Source organism: Photinus pyralis, unplaced genomic scaffold, assembly GCF_008802855.1.
Source record: "Photinus pyralis isolate 1611_PpyrPB1 unplaced genomic scaffold, Ppyr1.3 Ppyr1.4_LG1, whole genome shotgun sequence".
NCBI classification, from domain to species: domain Eukaryota; kingdom Metazoa; phylum Arthropoda; class Insecta; order Coleoptera; family Lampyridae; genus Photinus; species Photinus pyralis.
In genome coordinates, this window is record NW_022170249.1 from 48,685,117 (window position 1) to 48,701,286 (window position 16,170).

Here is a 16,170-nt window from a genome sequence, read left to right on the forward strand (position 1 = left end):
ACTATAGCTTTTAATTTTTTAAACTCTGAAATCAAGAGATTGGATAACTACAAACTGGCACTTTTAAGAAAATCAGTGGCAATAGTATGTACGGATTCGTACTTTTTGCTTTACAAAAAAACTAAATAGACTTTATTTCTAAAATAATTCGGAGAGCAAATAATCAGAAATTAAAAAATTACTATTGAAACTATGGTGCGTTCGTCAAGTCACCACCCCGTATGCTACTGTAATAATGGCGACACTATCCTGCAATTTTTCTTACAAATGGCAAAATGAGGCTTAATTTCAATACCAAGAAAACTAAATTGTCTTTTTTATAAAGCAGTTTAGTATCTACGTTATCGTAAGAAACATGTAATACAATTTTTTAGATAGGTGCCGGTAGTACAATATTACGGGCGGCCAATTCATCGGCATAGTCCGCTCGGTAGTGATGTTCCGGGTCGTGAATCTTCTCAATTTCGAGAAAATCCTGAGGTCTATTCTGGATGACCCATTCGAACACCCTTTGAATTTTCGCCTTCTGTTCCTCGGAGCATTCCGGACATTTCGATTTTAACGCGCCAGGTACGATTGCTGCAAGCGATTTCGTTATTGACTTACCCAATTGTTTTCTCTTACCTTTCATCTTTTGCGCATCCGTTGAGCACTTTTGACCGGTCTTCGCACATTTTATATAATTATCAACCAATCGGGGACTGTTCAAAATTTCTTCGATGTCTATGCCATCGAACTCTTCGTATGCGGCCCAAACGCATGCAAAAAGCGCAAACAAACCTAAGCTGATTATAAGTTTCATGTTTGATATAAGCGAACTGGTGTGACTCAATTGAGAATTGCCTGATTTTTATAGCAAATTTTAAACGCCCAAAATTGGCGATGAAAGTGGAAGTGGATTAAAAGACGATTAGTTCCAATAAAAAATAATCGTGCTGTGTAATGCCCTCCTCTTACATAAATAATTAGTTGTTAACAACTTTTTTTGTGTTCCAAAAAAGAGATCGGCAGTCATTATATTAGGTAATTTATTTGGAGTATAATTATGAAGAACACTGTAAACAAATTTAATGGTCTATCTACGTAAATCAAGTTCCTTGCCATGCTATTTTAATATTAATTATATATAAAATGACGCATAAGGTGATGAAGGACACCTACGATTAAATGTCTTGTAAGAAACTAATCCTGTCACAGTCATTTTCTAGACTATACGCGTCAGTGATAATATTCATTAATAACCGCTTTTATTTTCAATTCTTTCTTTTCCCGATATGTCTTAAAAGGTTTTGGAGAAATATTCGCCGTCGTAAGACATTAAACGTCATCAAAATATACTAAAAATGCTTTGTTTTAGCTTACAGAATGGTTACCATATCGGTCGAAATGTAATGTTACCTACCATATATAAATTATTTCTAGATATTCTATGATAAAAACTTATGTGAAAATATCCGAACCTTTGTACGTCTGATGCGGTATAGAGACGTGTAAGTATATTGTTTTTAACTTTTACAGTACCTATCAGTCCATGCAGTTGGCTGAATTTTCTAGGACAAGCTCAAAAATTATGCAATTCTTTATTATGTCAAACTTTTTTGAGCTGTTTAACGGTACCTACCTACCATTCTGAATAATTGAGCTGCTTTAGTTAGCTCACAAATAAGTTTAAAAACCGCGAATTTGGCAAATGAGATGTAATAAATTACCTAATAAAAATGGATTGATATATTTGCCCTTTCTTCTCTTATTCTCACAAATATAAAATTTTGTACAGGGTGTTTGTACAGACGTTAATATGTTATACATTTGTTCATTTTATAACCACCTTTAAAACATTTGCTCAATTCTCAAAGATAACTGAGAGACAGCCAGATTAATATGTATATGTTACCGGCAAACTGCGAAATCCGGCATTTTGCAAAATCCCTAGGCATTTTGCGAAATGACCAATGCAGCAGGTAAAGTGAGAAATGGAACTCGAGTTCGCACTTCGCCTGCCTCTCTTTAGCAATTTTCGCGAAATGCCTAAATATTCAGGCAAAGTGAGAATGCTCGGCTATTTTCCACAGATTGCACGTACAACAGTGCCAAACGTAAAACTGTCGCGTTAGTACCTTCCCCCATGTGATATATTTTCCACAGTAAATGCAAAGCGTGACTCAACAAAAAACCAATAGAAGAAATGCAGTCTAAACGTGACCGCAATATTTAGCAAACACTTAAATAAAATCGCAATCGTCCCGTCGTTTACCATCCAATGGCAACGCTGTACGCGCAAGCTGTGGGAAATGACGAATTCTTCGCACTTTGCCTGCATGTTTTGGCCTTTCGCGAAATCCCTAAAGAGAGCCAGGCAAAGTGCGAACTCGAGCTCCATTTCTCACTTTGCTTGTTGCATTCGTTATCTCGCGAAATGCCTAGGCATTTTGCAAAAGGCCGGATTTCGCAGTTTGCCGGTAACATATACACTGACTTATTTAAATGTGTAGTTAGGTACTTAAAATATAGAAATTCGGACTTTCAACGATGGGTTCGAAAATCCCACCGACTCGTTGCTGTTGCTTGATTTGCAGATTTACAGAAGTAACTTAACACGACGGATTTCCAGCGTGTAATTCAAAGCCAAAGCCAAGCAACGAGTCGAAAAACACTTTAGAACAAATAATTCATTGGAAAACATGGGAGTAAATAAAATTACGAAAGCTCGCTGCTATTACAATCGGCAAGATAAAGACATGAACTGAACATGAGTATTTGTTTGGTGAAAAGTGCTTGAATCCTTAACTATTTTTCAACTTAGAAATTTGCCTTCCGCATAATTCAACGGGAAGAATCGCAAAAAATTGAACGGAAATGAATGCTCTCGTTACACTGTCTTTTATAACTATTTGAAAAGACCCTCTCTCACTCGCTTGTCAGATATCGACAAGGAAGATATCGAAACAAGTGGTGTTTTATGGGGTGAAAATGGACCATGTTTAATACCCTTACAACGAGCAGCTCAAGGAAATACATCTGTAGTAAAGCAAACAAGCAATACTTACAAAGAATATTTCAATAAAGAAGGAAGAGTGACTTTTCAAGACAAAATGGAAGGAAAAGTTTAGCATGATGCTAAAATAAAGTTAGACATATACTAAAAATAGAGCATAGGTAAGCTATATGTTAATAAGCTAAGCATTATTATTAAAGTAATATATTAATACAGGTACTTAAAGCAGTTATAAAAAAGAAGCTATGTATAATATATAGGTATTTTTGGTCTTACCTCAATTTGTGCTTCCTCCTCCAACAAACTATCTTCTCTTAAATTTGATTTCTTCTCTAGGAGTCTGTAATAAAGCTCAAAATATTGTAATACCACAAGCTTGCTTGGTACATATACATCATCAGTAGATGTTCCACTGTTTACTTCTATGTCAATTATTCCTGTAGAAAAACATGAGGAAAACTTAAGACATAGAACACTTAAAGTCAAATAAGCCAAATATCTAAGAGGGTGAGTCCTTTTAATAATAGACCAGGCTATGTAGGTAATATTTTTTGCCAAAATTAATTCCGGGTTCAAACCGGATTTTTAATGCAGGTAAAGTGAGTAGAAATTGGGGAAAAATAATTAAAACAGCTGCATTTTTCCGCGGACGAAATCCCGAGGGTCGAAAGTGATCTTTTGTAGATGAACAACTTTTATGACTACACTTTTTTATACCGGAAAAACTGTTTTTTGTTCGCTTTCTATTTTTATGTACTTGTGCGACAAAAACTCGTAGTGGTCTGAGATTTGTGAAAAAGAAGATAGACAGAAGATAGAAATAGCTTGTTTTATGATAAAAACGCAGACATTTCGTAAAGTTGAGTCCTTTAGACTTATGTTTTAATAATAAAAAACAAAGAATATTGCTATAGACGCGCAAGCATCTAGAGTAATTCTTCCTTTGTTAAGCTGAAATTATAAAAAGTGTGCATTTTTAATTTGAAAAACATTAAACTGGTTTGGCGGCCGGCCGTGCGCCTCTTGGAACGATTCGCACCTAGGCCCGGGCCTTGTGGGCCTAGTGGTAAATCCAAACCTGCTTGGGGACGAATTTTCACATCTCCAATTTTTTGGTAGTACCAAAGATAAAAGTTTAAAATATTGCAAATCGATAGGCAACTTATCGTACCTGCTTGCATAACCCATCCTAGACTAAAATTAGTCTATGCATAAACATGAATGGTAATAAAACCTCATTCTGTATGAAAAAAAGTGACATAACATGACCATTACAGGTCCGGGTAAAGAATTGGCCTGTGGTATTCCCTAGATGTCGTAAAAGGTAACCGAAACCGAACGCCTCCCGTAATAAGGAATCAACTCCCATCAAGTGACAACTGCTTCATGACAGAAGAGCGGTTGGGAGAAGGGCACTCTTTTGTAGAGCGAAATCGGATGAACACCTAAAGTTAACGGCATAGGATGCAGAAGGCAACGAGAAACCAATGCAGTAAAGATCTATTGATAACCCAAGTTGACGGTGGCAGAAATGAGAAATGAAGAAAAAAAAGAAAATATTTCAAAGAATCTCAACGAACCAAAAAATGGAGAAATTCATTACATATATCGCATTTTAAAGTTAATCCCGGAAGTAAAGTATCTCCTCAATCGGATTTCGGGAAGGAAAAATATACGAAGTGTGCATCCAAGAAAAATGATAGGAGTAGGATTAGATTCGGAACGTGGAATGTTAGAAGCCTTTTTAAAGCGAAAAACTAGAAAACCTAAAAAAAGTAATTTGGACTTTATTAGTGTCAGTGAAGTGAGATGGAGTGGATGTGGAGTAGACAAGCTGATGCAAAGAAAATAATTTAATTGTTACGAATGCATAGTTTGAGAACCATAAAAGAAGGCGCTACACGGGGAAAGCACCAGAACCCTATTTAGTAAACAGATAGATTTTATATTGGTGGAAAGTAAATATAAGAACGGAGGCAAAAAAGTTTGTGGGCTACCAGGAGCTGACACATTCATGCATCATGCTAGCTGCTAATTTAGAGTAGAGATAAGGTTGAAAAGAGTGAGCTGCTGGGAACTTGGGAACGTTGAAAGAATTGGACGTAAAATTAAAGAGAAAAGAGAAGGCAGATTTCGAAAAATCTTTATTAGCACGGGTCGAACAAGTCATGTCTAAAACCGTGTCTAAAAACTGTTTTTCGAGTTTTTGGCGGATTTCCCGAAATATTTTTTTATTTTTGATTATTAAAATGCAACGCTTTCGTTCATTTAGTACCTAAACGAGAAGTGTGAAAATTATTAAGTGCACTGCGGTTAGTGAAGAAATCTGAACGGATTAGTTCGGTGGCTAAAGAGAGAATTCGGTGTGGTTTTACTGGTAGCGTCCATGCTGACCAAGAAGTGCCAAAATTTGCTATTTATGCGCTAATTTCATCCAGAAAACGTGGAAACGATCAGCTTGATTGCCAAGAAACAACTTCATGAGTTTTTAATGATGAATTGACTTATGGTATGGGTTTGTACACTTAAACAATCATTAGGTCATTATGAAATAGCCAATAGAAACAAAGGTGTGGTATCGCACAATAAACGTTTGAATCTATTGGCTATTTGTTAATGATCTAATAATTGAATAAACCCCTCATAAGAATATAGCGCATGGGTTTATTGTGCAATGTACGTAACTAACTAACTAACTAAACCATACGTACCTTTTGTTTCTTTTGGTTATTCCTCAATGATCCAGTGAAAGCAATAATGAACTAATAAATGCTTGATTACATAAGCTAGGTATAAGCGTACCATGAGAATTGTTTAAATATGGAATAATACTTCATTGAAATGTGGTTACGTGGGGAATTGGTAGGGTAAAGTTTTTATACTACAAAAGGTCTCGACGAACAAAATTGTTTTCCATCCCCTTGCTTAACCACCTTAATACCTTGACAGTAGAGTATCGGAAAAGGATCCGCAGAACGAACAGAAACCTGGGAACGAACTGTGCAGAAATGATTCCTACCGGAATTATTAGGGTGCGAATCGTCCCTACGCAAATTGTCCGCTCACTGGAAGTTCACAAATTGTCGTGTAATGAAAAGCCGCAGTCGTTAGGAGACGAGGAAACTGTTAGCAATTAAAGAAATTCTCCCTTAATTTCCCGGACCACCCGCTTTTGACAGTATTTGATAGTAGTAGTTAAGCTTTACAAAATGCGAACGCAATTGCCAATAACTGGATCGCAAGATATTCAAAAGTAGTTTGAATTATCATGGAAGACAAAGACTGACACAAGCAAACTAATAATTTGTCTTCGAAGATGCGTTAAAATTAGGTATGGTCACTAACAAAGCTAAAATAATGATCCTCTGACAATTTATTCTGAAATGCTTTTGTCTGAGACCATGCTCGTGGGTAACTCAAACTAATATGAATAGAAGAAAAAGCAAAACGCATGTTTGGGGTAACCGGTACGTTGGTTAACTGTGTTGATGTGAGGGGTATTAATGTTGTCCGTGACTGTACGTAGTGGGCATTCGCTTGGACAAAGTCGTGCATGAATAAATTAGGGCTACAAATTATAGGAAACGTTTTCTATTTAGTTAAGAAATTAACCAAACATAAGAATTACTATATGTCGCGGGAAGTGCGAAAAAATTAAAATTGTATACCTATGCTTGGGGTTCCCTTACGACCAGAATCAATTGTTACATAAAGAAATTACTTCACGTAACATACCGTCATAAATAAAAATTACCCAGACAGAATTTGTTTTAACTATGCGGTTACAATTATTGCTAATGCAATTTGCGCGTAAATATTTAATGCAACATAGAACGTGATAAACATTGTTAATTGACAATACCATAAAACAACTTGTTGCTTTTACTTTCCTAATAATTGTCAACTTAATTGCAATGAAATGGTTTGCTTTTGTCTCTATAGGCAATTAGGTAACAACTACATCTTGCAATTATTCAAAAATGGAATTCTAAACATAATATTATTGATTGGATCTTTGAATCAAACTCGATGTTTCAAAACACTGAGAAGAGGCTAGGATTGCGATCACCAAGCCCAATCAACCTCGATGAAAGAAAATACAAGCAGTTTTAAACAAAAACTTTATTAATAAATATATTACATTTGTTAAAATTTATTAAATTAATTAAGCCTTCTTCAGTGCAGGTAGGATAATGTTCTCCTTCTTCAGTTCGTCTGCGTATAAAGTTCTGTACTCGTGCGTTTTATCGAATAGAGCTTCAATTTCTAAGAAGTCGTTGGGCCTATTCTCGACGATCCATTTAAGAATTTTCTTGATTTTCGTCTTTTGGGTTTCGGTACATTTTTCACATCGTGTCTTTAAAGCCTGGGGGATCAAGTCTGAAAAGATAAAGAACAATTAAACACACACGTTAGGTATACGGTTTGTAGACACTTTCACTTTATTTACAATGTTGTTGAACAACATAATCAAATTAAATGTGATGTACTTTTACTCATCGATTACAAAATATTATAGAAGACTCGAATTACAAAAAAAACTTACCTCTGAATTTTTGTCCGTCTGGGGAGCATTTTTTACCAGTTTTGGCGCAATGGATGTAGTTGTCAACGAGACGTTTGCTTGCGAGAATTGCGTCTTCGTCAATGTTGTCGAATTCGTCAGTGTAAAGTTCCTTGGGACGCGCCCATGCTGCGGCAATGATGGCAAAAAAGAGTACAACAAGTAAGGTCTTCATTTTTCACTTCTTCACTACAACGACTAATTGCGATTTGATAGCTGTCTGACTTCTGCGGTCATTTATAGGAAAATAATTGTGTATACAATCAGAGGGGGGCAAAACAAATACTTGTCGTTAAGGTAACACCTTACGTCATTCTTTAAATTTCCAGTTTCTTACGCATATCTCACATGGCGTATATCCCAAAAACTAATAAATTGATTAGATGGAATTAACGTCAATTAAATTACGCGTGTATTAATTTCGTATCAAATATTCGCTGCACTTGACATTCGCAGTAAACGTAGTTATTTTAATGAATAATAAATTATAACACTTCAAAGAAGTAATATTCTTTACATTACGATGTTGTGGCATTTACATAAACATTTTAACCATCATTAGGTGGCAATTTCTAATTAGTATACAACTTCGATTTCCTAATTTTGCCCATGCAACAGCCGAGAAAAATTATCTGCAGTTTAAGCAGGAGGAAACAAATTTTGAAGTAAATGGAAAAAATTGGCTTGAACAAGCAAATTTTGGATTTACAAGAAGCACCTTGATTTATTCGTAATCTTGAAATGCAGCTCGACAGTTCTGCTAAAACGACTAGTCAACCTGGAACATGGGTAGTACTGAGTTGAATTCTAATTCTTTCGGAAAAATGGCAAGGGTTCGTGATATCCATGTCAAATCAAATAAATACGAGTATAGTTTGAACATGTAAAATTTTGATACAAATCTACGATATAAAAGGGAAACAATAATATCTGTAGTCATAAATAATTGAGGGGATACATTTTTCCCTTGTTGCCTTCCCTTATAGTTGCATACCTACTGTTCAAGACTTCATTACTATAGTGGACCAATCAGATCAAATCAATATAGTTACTAATAGACAAGAACCTTAAAAGAAATTATTTGAGTAGTTATTGAATGCCATAGTAGAGCTACATATTTTTCCAGAAAAACAGTAGGTATTGTTCCCACTCGGTGCTAGGGTTAGTAGATCCTGTAGTATTAGCTGGTTACGTGTTCACATCCGCTCCTTTCACGGAGCATTGTGCCATTAGATTATAGATAGAAATTTTCCCTGATCTTTCCACGTAAAGAAACGTAAAGAACGAGAAGTTAGTAACAGTCTGTAGAATGCAGAACAATCTCAGTCTCAGCTGCTGACTCCTTTTTCAAAAGGATTTATTTAGAGAAAGCGCTCAAGCTATGGTAGTTATGTTTAGAATTGACTCGAGGCTGGGGTCCTCCAGAATTCATCGCATACAATTTTATTCCAAAAAGTAGTAGAAAGTCGATTTTAGTTGTAGGTAACCAAATGAGTTCAGAGGGTACAACCCTAACTTTAAAGGTTAACGAATCACTTCTTGAAATTCTACACCTTTGACAATTCTATTTTTGTCAAATTTCTTCAAAAAGTCTTCCAAATCAACAATACTAACGATGCTACATGAGAATAATTTAAATTTTGATCGCCTTTCTAAAGGGTGTTCAAAAACTAATTGTCAATTTTAATAATTTCAATTCTTATAAAGTTTATTTTGTCAAATGAAACGTGCTTTATTTTTTTGCACTTTCATATGTCGAAAAGAAATCTACATCTATCAATTATTACATTCCCTATACCACAGACAACATGTTGTCTGTGCCTATACCTATCTGTTATTCTTTCCGTTTTATTTTAGATTTTCTAAAACTGTGACCGGGGTCATAGGTAGGGGGCTCTAAAGAAAAACGTGAAAATTTTTGAAAAATCTTGAATAACTTGAAAACCTTTGATGGTAGGTATCACACGACGCAGATCTTCATTTGGATTTCGAAAATTCAATAAAATACAGTATACTCTATTTACAATAAAAAAGTTTCTATCCCCATGCGGTAAAACCAGAAGTAAAACCATCATGATAATATTTTCTTTCGATAGATCATGAAAAACAATTCTGAGATTCAGGTAACAATAGTAAGGTTAAGTTAATAGGAATTAGTGTGGCAACCCTGCATCAATTCTCCCTTTTATTCAAAGTGTGTATCATTTTTTAATTTTTCCATGAAGAGTGGCCCCGTATATCGGATTTTGTAGAACATTAACGGCCGGTTGCAGGGAAGCGAATTATAATCAAAATCCTACATTATTTGCCAAATCTGAGTTTAAACAAGAATTTTGACATATGATTGACTGCATACGGCAGTATAAAGCCAATCAAATGTCTTAATACGGGATTAAACAATAATCCTAGATTTTTTTTGTGCAACTGGCCGTCTGTTAATACTCTTGCATTTGTTAGGTCATAAACTTACATGCGCCTAGTTTATTTTATTGGGCAAGAATAAAATTTGGTTCACAGTTGTAAAATTTGCAATAAATTTCATAAGTAAAAAATCAAAGTCCTGTTTTTTATTCAGAGCTACCACACTATTTCTACCAACTTAACCTTAATACTAAACAAACAAAATATATACCAAAAATGAAGATAATCGAATCAAAAACAGTAGGAGGTTTGAAAAAAATGCGGGGACAGCAATAGTTGAAATTAGTAGATAGGGATTTAGGAATTTAATTTCTCTCCCTAAGTATACCCGTATAGGTGTGATATCTGTACGAAAGGTCAATACATTGAAAACTGGTGAATGCTTACAATGTTCGTTTGGTCAGTAATGTTCGGTTGAGAATTATCAATTGTCGTTTGAGAAATGTATTGAGAAAGCTCGCCAGGCTAGATTATGCTTAATTGTTTAAAGAAAGGACATACCAGTAAGATGTGCCGTCGTGGCACGTGCACTGCGTGCAACAATAAGCACAACACATTGCTGCACTTCGAAAGGCAAAATGTTACCAAGGAAACCCCATATACCTACGGGGCTACTTAAACAGGTAAAAAAATTTTTTTTCATAAAAGGCATGTGATTTTTAAATTTGAAATAACCTGACATGGCTGTCTATTAATTAGGTCGGTACAGTGCATATACCAAAACTAGTCAAACTAGAAAACGGCTATTCGTGTTTCAAAGAGATGTTCAAGCAGCCCCCGCTTTAGCATATGCTATTAAAATTGTCGCCATGCAGAAAAGGCAGGTGGCCGATACCAACTAGATGAAAATATGTTGGTTGTAATAATCTTAAAGACTTCAATTGATTGTTAATTTCAATTTACTGGTGGTTAGGTTTTTTATTCAGAATTTCATTTTCTTAAAATATGTAAATATATAATTATGTGCATTAGTGCAACAATTTTTCTACAACCGTGAGGAGCAATGAAACGCAAGATGAATTAAATTTTTTTATTTAAACAGTCATGCAAATGGCAAACATGTTACGAAAAGGTAGGTAGTGCGTATTACCAGCAGTAAAAATAAGCGGTTTAAATTTAACTACCTTATGGAAAACCACAGATCAATATAAATCAGGCTTACCCTTCAAGAACCTAGGCCTACTAACCGTTGTGTAACGGACTTTGGTTTCATGGAAAAAATCACATCTTTATTAATTGTGAGGTGAAGAAAGTTGTAAGCAACTGAAGGAAATTCAGTTACAAAACTTGTTTCAAGACGAATAAGAATATAATTTTTACCTTCACGGTGGTGCGAGTAGGTGTAACAAAGCGTTAAAAAAAGTATATCTATTAATTATAAAAGCCTCCTTCAATTTACCGCAATTTATTTTCTGGACGCGGTTTAGTCAAGGCAAATTAATTCCGATTTAATGCTTGTTTGGATAAATGGTCAAATTTTAATTAATTGGAGCGACACGGCGTATAAACATATACGTCACGACAGATACCAATACCTGGAAAAATACATCATTCTGTGAGGACATCCGTAATATCTTTCCAATTTCGCAGAATTGACTTACGCTCGGTATATACGTAATACGTTAGGCCAACCAATGTTTACTTTTAGCTATTGCAACTTACTATATATATATATACACAATTGGTCTAGCTATATCTGAATGCAATTGGGACAAGGTTGAAATCTTATTGACCTTTTATTGCATTGTCACTGGAACTACATCCAAATTTGTTGTTTGCAATTTGCATAACCTCCGTTCTCATTTAAATGAACTAACTGAACAAAAGTGAATAAATTCATTCGAACGATGAAATGGTACCTAATTGGTAACCAACACATTTCAATAAGGCAGCTCCTGTGGTCCTTGAACCCAGAGGGTTATTTTCTTGGTATCTACGTCATGAAGCACAATTCCAATTCCAGAGCAAATCCATGTAGGTAAGGTTGGCGGCCGTAGAGGCAATACTTTTGACTGTTTCTTCAAAGAAACGAAAATTTGGTTTGGGGATAATAAACCACTTGCTATCCAACGCACTCGTATATAGCTTCCAGATGATCCACAAAACGGGCATTGCAAAAGCATTTTCTTAACGCGACCTTGGCATTAGAAATTTGTTAATTGCACTTTGAAATGATATACGTAAGTGTGTTTGTTGTGCAGTATAATTGTTTGTGCACTTTTCATGTATTTGATAGAAATAATGGGTTATTGTAATTTCCTGCCGATGTTACAAATTTCTACAGGTACATAATTACCGAGGTTATTAGAGAAGGTAAATGTTATTCACTTTAGAATTCGAAATTTAGTTGATTATTTAAGAAGAAACTGAAATGTTTCCAAGTATTCCTAATGAATCCATTCCCATGCCAGGTGTTAGAAAATTTGTTCTCTTTATTGAACCTTGAGTGAAGTGATTTGCAAGGGAGAGTGGTTGATTTCCATGACTTGAAAAAAAATCTAATTTTAATCTTTAAGTTTATCAATCATAATAAATTGTTTTGCATATAGTTATCAACTACTATTTTACTATGCGTTTCCAATTTTCCATGGCGTTTAGTTCTGTCTATATGAACAATAGCAAAAATCGCGAATGTCAGTGATAGTATTCAATTATGGGAATTATTAAGGATCACTATGCAAAAAAATTTCGTGTACAACACGTGTTGAAAGTATCACTTTTCATATAACTATGCTTGATTAACTTGGTCTTCGCACTCATTAATCAAACTGCAAATTCCTGAAAAAAGTGTCCCTTTCAAAAGTAGTACAAATAACTATTACCAAAGAGTATATAACGTCGTTATATACTCCAAAGAGTATATAACGTCGTTATATACTCTTTGCTTATTACACACAATCTAAGCCTCTAAGGACACTGTAAAGTAAGAAAATGCAGTTTTTGTGATATTATTGTACCTATCTTGTACCCTTTTGGGATATCAATTAATTGTTAATGTTAATAAGGAATGTAAGTACTCAGTTGATGAAATCTGAACATAAACAAAATTTCTAGATTATACTGGAGCCCCTTGATCATGATAATGATTTAAAATTAAGGTTGAAGTTTTTAACATCGTTAGCAATAAAAATACAGGTATCCGTTTAAGATTAGTGACACATTAATTATGCTTGGCGTAGTTGTTGCCAATTTCTGTCGCACATTGTCAGTTAATACAAAATCCTGTGTTCTGGAAATGCGAATAATTTTTAGATAACTAAAATAAAACTTAAGAGTGAATTTTTACAATTGATACACTTCCTTGACAATGGTTTTGATATCGTAGGTACTACTTATTTAAATATTTTGAGATTTATATCCGCAAACATTTATAACCAGTTCACAAACTTGTGGTATTTAGGTATAATGAACACCTACATTGTATCAATTAACAAGATATGAAGATTCGCATACTATTTCCAGGAGGGGAATTTTGCGATGAAATCTTATCCGCAAATGGTAATTAAAAATTATATCACTGGTAAACATTAGCAAAGAACTTTTATCTTTACTTTTCAGCGAATCTTCCTACAACTGAAAGGCATATAGCACTAGTTATAAGCACATATATTACAAAATAGTGCAACTAGCATAAAAAGTGACCTTTATTCCGTTGGGGTCGAACTTTCTTGAACGTGAATTTTCCTTGTAGCAAGTTCCGGATGAAGGAGCGAATCCTACATGGCCAAAATTTCCAAGGAGTTAATTTTTCTGAGCGAATATTTTGGCGGCGGATCTTCCAGGAGCGAATTTACCTGGGAGCGAGTTTTCTTGGGGTAAAATATTGCGTGGCCGAATAACAACAAAAACGAATCATCCATGGCATCTTTCTCATTAACAAAAAACAATTGCACAAATTGAAGTCATACATGATATCCCAGCAATATTTATATACAAAAAATTACCCCAGATCACATTTGGCCGATATAATGCAATGCAGAAAATGTCAACTAAATTTTAAAAATTATTTATGGTAAAAGTTCATGATGAGTTTAAAAAAAACAATATTTAAGTACTCTCCGTGGTACTTTCCTAATAAAGGGATCTTAATTACTACGTAACATCTGGCCATCTCCTCTATAAAATTCTCTTTGGGCATCAAAATTTAGACGTGTTGCTAACGATATCATCTGGTTATTATAGTTAGGTACAATTCATTTTTTAGAAATTACGTGCCGCAACTATGGATGTCCCGATGAAAATTGAAAGAATAATGGAACTTTCCACCTATCCTCCCTTCCCATGCTTCTCATAGTGCACTATGGATAGTAGCACGTTATAAAAGGGATGGGTTACTTCCTGATATTATAAGATTTCGCTAGACACCTAGATGAGCTATAGCTCTTGAAAACCTGCCCTATGTTGGACGGACAGACAGATGTACAAAGCGCGCTTTTGTTTCAATTTTGATTGGAATGTTGTATAAAGCGGTACTTTTATATATCTTAAAGAATGCGTTCAAATTCGATAAGCAAGTTTCTATATTTTGAGAAAGGAGAAGGTAGAGAAAGAAAGAAAGGGAGAAAGAAAGAAAGGAAGCGAGATTCGTAAGGAAAATCGTCCTGAAACCTTCATTTTCATGCCTACTTTCTGTCAGAAAATTTTAGTTTCCATAACAGAGGCCAGAGCAGACTGCGTTATCCTACCGCTTGTCAGTTTACTGACCGCACCGTCACTCGGAAATTAAAGTACTCGGCCCCAAAGGGGCCTCGCACTTCAGTGTTTCCTTGCCAGTAATGTGTCATTTTCCTGACTTTTATGTAAATAACTATCATTTGAACTTTTTTGATGAAATGGATATTTACAAAGATCTATACAGGTTGAAAATGTTGTCTGGAGCATTGAATATTACTTCAAAACAACATTTTTCTGAAGAATCTTTTTTATGGTATCAAAAATTATGAACAGTTTACTATGAATCTACGTATACCTACTTTAAATCTGTGGTCAGGTCAGGGGACATATATTTTTTTTATAGCAGCGATTATTTTTATTACAGACTGTTAAAGTGCACACCTTTTATGCTAGACTTATGATAGACTAAAATCTCATAAGCACCATATCTTTAGCGCATTTTTTAATTTACGAATTACAGCTAAACATTGAATATTAAGTAATTAACTGATTGAAACTACACAATTTGTTGTAGGCAATTAAACGTTACACTTGCGCATAATTTGTGCAACAAAACAGTTCATAAATGAGTACCTTTTTTGTAGTGGCTATAATGGTTGGATGCTGCGTTACTGGGCGTTCTAACAGAAGCGAGCAAGGATACCTTATGAAAGTATTTTCTAGGGACCCTCAAAGAATAAAGCAATGGGTTGCTAAAGTTAGAAAGGAAAACTAGACACCTACCAGTATCACATTCCTTTGTGAAGTAAGTAAAATTAAATTCGTACTTATTCATATCTCTACCATGTTGCATTTTAGACACATTAAGAACCCGACGTGTGGGAGAAAACGAGAGTGGGATGGAAAACGAAAACTGAAAAATAATGCGGTTCTTATCACTTCAGTCTAAATTTGTAGATGTATCGCATCTTTAAAAAAAACATTAAAAATATGTTGGTTACTAATAGATTCATCCACTTGACTGACACCACTAAAGAGGAATTTCATTTACCTTCTTCTAAAGTCGAAGCTAAACATATTCACGAAGTGATAAATCACCTAGAAACCTTCGAATTTAAATTAGTTCCGAAGGTAAAAGAAGCGAACTTACTGCTTTCTCACTTCCAGAAAATTAAACCACCATGTGCATGTAACAGTAACCCTTAGTCCTAAAAATACAAAAGCTTACAATTTAGCAATTGGTTATTTGCGTAAAATTATGAATTTGGAGGAATTTCGACATGAATTTGCTTGGTATACACTACCTAAAAACCAAATCGATACTGGCCAGTTTAACCTTTTGATTATTTTAATGAAATTGTAATCAAACGTTTCGGCCACGATTGAAAATCAAATTCGAACTCTTCCTTAGTGTGGTAATTTCAATGTCACTTAGTATAAAAATTGAACAACAACCATTCCTTCTATAATATACACACATTCTTGGTTAATTCCCTTCGTGATACTATCAAATTTAAAAATTATTATAAAAGATAGGAAATGCAATTTGCTCAATTTTCATTAAGAAAAATAGCAT

At 34.6% G+C, this 16,170-nt stretch overlaps 2 protein-coding genes and 1 long non-coding RNA gene across 4 annotated transcripts; 1 reads left to right on the forward strand and 2 right to left on the reverse strand.

Moving 5' to 3' along the window:
* Positions 1 to 252: 252 nt before the first annotated feature.
* On the reverse strand, positions 253 to 840 carry LOC116176676 (putative odorant-binding protein A10). The gene is made up of 2 exons (XM_031495407.1): positions 625 to 840; positions 253 to 579 (listed from the first exon to the last, which is right to left on the reverse strand). Exons 1-2 carry the CDS (start codon positions 800 to 802, stop codon positions 371 to 373), a joined length of 387 nt encoding a protein of 128 aa, XP_031351267.1. The 5' UTR covers positions 803 to 840; the 3' UTR covers positions 253 to 370.
* A 67-nt stretch (positions 841 to 907) lies between these two features.
* On the forward strand, positions 908 to 16,038 carry LOC116176698. 2 transcript variants are annotated; one of them, XR_004146492.1, is made up of 4 exons: positions 908 to 1,309; positions 1,358 to 1,490; positions 15,239 to 15,399; positions 15,453 to 16,038. It is a non-coding gene; the product is annotated as an uncharacterized LOC116176698 (long non-coding RNA). The 2 variants fall into 2 exon arrangements; XR_004146490.1 differs by lacking the exons at positions 15,239 to 15,399; positions 15,453 to 16,038 and adding an exon at positions 1,555 to 1,729 and having other exon boundaries at positions 920 to 1,309.
* On the reverse strand, positions 7,133 to 7,784 carry LOC116176651 (allergen Tha p 1-like). The gene is made up of 2 exons (XM_031495372.1): positions 7,542 to 7,784; positions 7,133 to 7,375 (listed from the first exon to the last, which is right to left on the reverse strand). Exons 1-2 carry the CDS (start codon positions 7,732 to 7,734, stop codon positions 7,161 to 7,163), a joined length of 408 nt encoding a protein of 135 aa, XP_031351232.1. The 5' UTR covers positions 7,735 to 7,784; the 3' UTR covers positions 7,133 to 7,160.
* Positions 16,039 to 16,170: the final 132 nt, after the last annotated feature.

Excerpts from the sequence above, each read along its gene's own strand:
- LOC116176651 (XM_031495372.1), bottom strand. The coding sequence starts at position 7,734 with ATGAAGACCTTACTTGTTGTACTCTTTTTTGCCATCATTGCCGCAGCA. Across the intron at positions 7,376-7,541 it reads AGACGGACAAAAATTCAGAG|ACTTGATCCCCCAGGCTTTA; the intron begins GTAAGTTTTTTT and ends TTATCTTTTCAG.
- LOC116176676 (XM_031495407.1), bottom strand. The coding sequence starts at position 802 with ATGAAACTTATAATCAGCTTAGGTTTGTTTGCGCTTTTTGCATGCGTT. Across the intron at positions 580-624 it reads GGATGCGCAAAAGATGAAAG|CAATCGTACCTGGCGCGTTA; the intron begins GTAAGAGAAAAC and ends AATCGCTTGCAG.